Source organism: Leopardus geoffroyi, chromosome C3 (assembly GCF_018350155.1).
Source record: "Leopardus geoffroyi isolate Oge1 chromosome C3, O.geoffroyi_Oge1_pat1.0, whole genome shotgun sequence".
Taxonomy (NCBI): domain Eukaryota; kingdom Metazoa; phylum Chordata; class Mammalia; order Carnivora; family Felidae; genus Leopardus; species Leopardus geoffroyi.
In genome coordinates this window covers 71731566-71736810 of record NC_059338.1, presented here as the reverse complement: position 1 = coordinate 71736810, position 5245 = coordinate 71731566, and the positions used below count along the sequence as shown (strand labels likewise).

The following is a 5245-nucleotide window of genomic DNA, read 5'->3' as shown; positions in this document are numbered from 1 at the left end:
GTGCGTGTTCCCACGTCTGGTGTCCGCGTGCACACGCGCATGGTTCTAAGGCCTCACCCTCGTGTCCCGGCCGTGACTCTGTCCACTCCAGCCTCCCCACAGCCGCTTCCGAGGCCCGAGGCCCCCCCAGGCAGCCCAGCACACGCACGCACGCACGCACGCACGAGCCCCCAGTCCCGGTGCCTCACGCCCTCTGCCCGCGCGTCCTCCGTTGGGACTTGTCCCCTCCCCCCCCTCGGCCAGCCCCACCCCCACCCCCAGGCTCAGACCCACGTGTCTGGACCAGAAGCGACTTTATTTCTCCGCGGAAGACGCCCTCACAGCCAGGCTGTGGGGCTGGGCCTGGCTCTGCCTGCCTTTCCCTCGGAGACCTGGGGGTCCCAGCCCCCTGCCTGCACCCCCGGGGCCCGGAGACATCCTGCCGGCTGGGACTCGGAGCTGGTGGAGAGAGAGGGAGGCCTCGAGTCTCAGGGAGGGGGGGGTCAGCTGGAAGCCCTGTGGGAGGGGGAGGGCCTCAGGGCCCAGCCCAGAGGAGGGCCGGCCCCAGGCTGAGCAGCAGCCCCCCGGCCAGGGCCCAGGGGCCACCCCCCGCCCTCGGCCCCCCGTTGCACAGATCCGTCCCGCAGCAGTCCACATCGACTTGTAAGATCCCAGAGTTAATGAAGCCCATCAGATAGTCCGAGAAGAAGTGCCGCTTAACGAAGTCGCAGGACGAGGCGCACATCTTATTCACGGAATGGTCCTTCCTGCCTGGGGCAGAGCGGGGAGAGCCTGGGGCGGGAGCCGCACCTGCGCCCTCTTCCTCCTGCCCCGCACGGGACCCACCCACGCCGCCTCAACTTCACGCAGAGGGCCACGGAGGGGGCCTGGGCAGGAGCGACGCCGCTCACAGTCACACAGCAAGGCAGTGTCCTACCCACAGACCCACACTCTTATCCACGGCCGGAGGGGCTCAGAGGACGCCCCCAACCGCCCCCTGCCGGGCCCAGGTCCCGACTCACTGCTGCTGGGGTCGGTGATCCGGACGCTGGCGCACACCGTGTCCGACGGCTGGCACTGCTTCGGGGTGCAGTGGCTCGAGTTGGTGGTCAGGGTGCAGTCCTGGCACCACAGGCCGTGAGCTGCGCAGGGCACGAGGACGCGGATGAGCAGAGGAGCTGAGGCCCGAGCTGGCCCGTGTGTGCCCCACTCCCCTGGCCACCGAGGCTGCTCCTGGGAGGACCGCGCAGCTCCAGGAGGCCAAGCACCACACCCCCCTCGCCGACCAGCGGTGACCAGGCCAGACTGGCCCCCGGAGGTCAGGCCCTGGGAGAACCGCGGTGCCTTCTGGGCAATCTGCGGGGAGGCTCCCAGCCGCCGGAACTCCGGAAGCCCCTGGGCACCCTCCGTGGCCCCACACACACGTGTGCACACATGCACGCACACACCAGCCACACACACCTCACACTTATGGGGCTTTCCCGCAGGCTCCTACATGCTCCCACACCTCCCCGCACAGTTCGGTCGGTTCCAAGCCAGGAAGGACTCGCTGGGAGGCCAGGTGGGGGCTCTGAGAAGCGATGGGGCGCACGCGGGGGGCGTCCGTGCGGAACTAGCCCACGGTACAAGGGCGGGCAGGAGCCAGGAGGGCCCCGTGCGGCTGGGGCTGGGGCCGGAGCACCGTGAGTCAAAGCGACGGGCGCGAGGGCCCGGCTGGGGTCGCCGGGGTCGGGAGCGGGTGTGGACGTGACGGGCACCGTCGGAGGATGGCGGCCCCACAGCCCGGCTCTCCCGGAGACCCGGCCCAGCCCCGCGGGCCGCCCCCAGACTCACCGGGCGCAGAGCACAGCAGGGCGGCCAGCAGCACCAGGCCCAGGCCGCTCATGGCTGCAGGCGGCATGCTCCAGGCGGGCCTCGGGAAGGCGCGGGGGTTGTGGGCGGAGGTCCTCCGGGGCGCAGGCCTGGCAAGGAGACGCCTCGGTCAGGGGTCCCCGCCGCCCGCCGGACCCAAGCCCCCCCCCCCTCCTTTTGCGGCCCCGGAGCGCAACCTCCGCCTCGAAATCCCGGGAGGGGAGGAAGGTCCGCTAGCTCGCGAAGCCCTACCCCCAGCCCATCCCCCAGAGCGTCCACCATCACGGCATCCCCTCCGGGGAGAACAGGTCCGCCGTCTCGGGCAGGGTGACAGCTCGAAATGCCCCCAACCCGCGCCGGGCACCTGTGGGGGGCGGGGGGAGGGTCGGGGGCAGCGCGTCTTCTCCCTGGGGAGCGGCAGGTGCGTCCGGAGAGAAAAGGGCAAGACAAGGTGCGAGCAGGCCGTACCTGCCGATGGGGGAGGGGCGCGCGCCACGTCCCCCCCCCCCACCCCTGGGCTGGGGGCCCGGGAACCCCGGGCCGAGCCCCCGCCCCTCGCCTCCAGCGCGCGCCCGGGCGCTCACCGCAGGTCGAGGCGTGGAGCGCGGGCTTCGGGTCGGGGGCGCACTCACATCCCTGGGGGGGCTCGCGGCTCCGGGGCTCCGGGAGGCGCGGGGAGCGGTGCCCTTCGGTCTCCCTGCGGACCGGAACCCGGGCGCAGCCTTGTCTTTCGGGGAACGCAGCCGCAGACGCGGACCCCGCGCGAGGGGCGGAGCGGAGCCGGGGCGGGGGCGCGCGGGGGGCGGGGGCGGCGGGAGAAGGGCGGGCTGGGCGCCTGGGGCTCGGGGCCCCGGCGGGTCTCCGTCCCGGGCCGTCCGCGCCCCTCGACAGCCAGCGCCCGGCCCGCGCGTCCGCCCCCTCCGGTGCCGGCTCCCTCCGCGGCTGTCCCGCGCGCCCCTCCCCCGGCGCGGGCGAGAGCCCTTCCCCCTCCGCTTGGCGGAGATCCCCTCGAAATTTCTCGGAAGAACGTTTACTGCGAAAGGAAGCGAGTGAAACGCACAAAGACGCAGGGACGGAGGCGGGTAACAGCGGAGGTGATTCGCTCAGGCCCTCGTTCGCAGACTCCCAGCGAAGGGGCCTTCCCCAGGCCAGCCGTCCCCGCTTCGATGGTTTGCGGGTGCGCACCCCCGCCCCGCCCGGACCCGGAGCAGCCGTGACCACCCCCACCCGCCGCCACATCCACATCCGAGGCGCCAGTCCCAAATGCTAGTCTCGGCATTCAATGCCCTCCGCCGCCTGCTTGGCCCGTTTCTCAGCTTTGTCTCTCGCCTTCCCGCCGCACAAAGCTTTTGAGTGCTGTGTCTTCGCACCCGCTGCCCCCTGTGCCTGGAATCCATCGCTGCTGAGCGCCGAGTGAGCCCCAGCTCCTGTGCACGTGTTGGGGGTGGTTTCTTTTAGTCTGCCTTCGTTTGGCCGGGCAAATATTTGTGGAGTTCCCACGGTTGGCCTAGTGCTGAGCACTGTGAGAAGAGCTCCGCCCTCCCCACCCCCCACCCCCGCCCGATCTTACCTCAGACAAACGATTATCACTAATATCCCCTTGTGACCTGTGCCGCTGGTCACATGGACTCGGCACATGGTATGTGCTCTGTGTAAACCCGTGTGTTATGTCGTGACAGCTTCACACCCTCCCTGCAAGTGCTGTTGGCATCCCCACCTTACAATGAGCAAACGGAAGCACAGACAGGTTGAGCTCCCCGCCCAAGAGCGAGTGTTGGAACCCTAGAACCTGTACACCTTAACCCGGCCCCGGGCTGGAGGAGTGAAGGGGAAGGAGATAGACGGGCAACTCCAACTTGGGGACTGGGGCTCCCACACCTTCAATTCAAATATGAGTTCAGGGGCGCCTGGGTGGCTCAGTCCGTTAAGCATCCAACTCCAGCTCAGGTCATGATCTCATGGTTCGTGAGTTCGGGCCCTGCGTCGGGCTCTGTGCTGACAGCTGGGAGCCTGGAGCCTGCTTTGGGTTCTGTCTCCCCCCTCTCTGCTCCTCTCCCACTTGCACTATCTCTCTCTCAAAAATAAAAATAAACATTAAATATATGTGAGTTCAAAGTCAAAAAATCAGCAAACATCCAAAGAAAATGGGCCTCCAAAGACACAGAAGAAACGATGAAGAGATACGGATGTAAATCTCCACAAACCTTCTAAACTGAAAGTGTGCGATACAGAATACAAGATTCATTTGTGTGGTAGGTTGAAGTTAGATTGTAGGAAAGAACAAGGAAGTACCAGAACTGTGCTTTGTTGGAGAGGGGAACCTCTAGAAATGAAAAGCTCTCACTGAAATTAGCAGGTCATCAGAAACTTTGAAAGATTTAGGCTAAATGAAAATAAAGTCGTTTAAAAACATATATGATATGGCTTCATTTACATGAGATGTCCGAAATAGCGAAATCCAAAAAAGAGAAAGTCAATCCATGGTTGCCTCCAGCTGGGAAGAAGAAGGAATGAGGACTTCTTGCTAGTGGTCAAGGCGTTCTTTCAAGTGATGAAAATATTCTAAAAATAGAGACTATCCTTGCACAACACTGTGAATGGACTAAAAACCACTGGATTAAAAACCTTAAAAGGGTGAACTTTATAGTATGTGAGTCATTTCAACAAAGCTGTTGTAAAAAAAAAAAACAGCAAATGCATTAGGCGGCACATTAGATACCACTGAAGAAGGAATTTGCAAACTGGAATTTAAATCTATGGAAATTATCGAGACTGCGGTGTAAGGGATAAGGGGACAGAAAATAGAAAAGAGAGGGTGAGACACACAGCATGCACCGTGCCGAGAGCCGAGAGAGGGATGGTCAAAGTCCCGAAGGAAAGACAGCCAGTATTCGAAGAGATTATGCCTCAGAACTGGTGACAGGTAAGCATTTACAGAGAAGCGCAATGTATACTAAATGGAATAAACAAAAAGAAAATTCACACCTAGGTACAGCAGAGTGAAATCACAGACCACCAACGGCAAGAGATCTTTAAAATAGCCAAAAGATGGGGCACCTGGGTGGCTCAGTTGGTTAAGCGTCTGACTTCAGCTCAGGTCGTGATCTCACAGTTGCTGAGTTCGAGCCCCACGTCGGGCTCCGCGCTGACAGCTCGGAGCCCGGAGCCTGCTTCAGATTCTGTGTCTCCCTCTCTCTCTCTGCCCCTCCCCCGCTCGCGCTCTCTGTCTTTCAAACATAAATAAACATTAAAAAAAAAATTCTAATAACATAGCCTAAAGGAAAGCGATATCCGCACTAAAGAAACAGCAGGTAAACTGACAGCAGAAATGGATGCCCAGACTGTGGAGTAAGTGTCTTCAAAGTGCTCAGAGGAAAGTAACTGCCAGCTAAGAGTTTTCTACACCGTTTTCTGC

General features: G+C 62.5%; 1 protein-coding gene across 3 annotated transcripts; it reads right to left on the bottom strand.

The window, feature by feature from the left end:
* Positions 1-276: 276 nt before the first annotated feature.
* On the bottom strand, positions 277-2995 carry LY6H (lymphocyte antigen 6 family member H). Of its 3 annotated transcripts, XM_045455788.1 has the most exons (5): positions 2891-2995; positions 2415-2527; positions 1813-1940; positions 1002-1121; positions 277-750 (listed from the first exon to the last, which is right to left on the bottom strand). In XM_045455788.1, the coding sequence occupies exons 3-5, from the start codon at positions 1877-1879 to the stop codon at positions 515-517; spliced, it is 423 nt and encodes a 140-aa protein (XP_045311744.1). In that variant the 5' UTR covers positions 1880-1940; positions 2415-2527; positions 2891-2995; the 3' UTR covers positions 277-514. The 3 variants fall into 3 exon arrangements, with proteins under 3 accessions (XP_045311744.1, XP_045311742.1, XP_045311743.1); XM_045455786.1 differs by lacking the exon at positions 2415-2527 and having other exon boundaries at positions 2891-2988; XM_045455787.1 differs by lacking the exon at positions 2891-2995 and having other exon boundaries at positions 2415-2806.
* Between the last annotated feature and the right edge of the window lie 2250 nt (positions 2996-5245).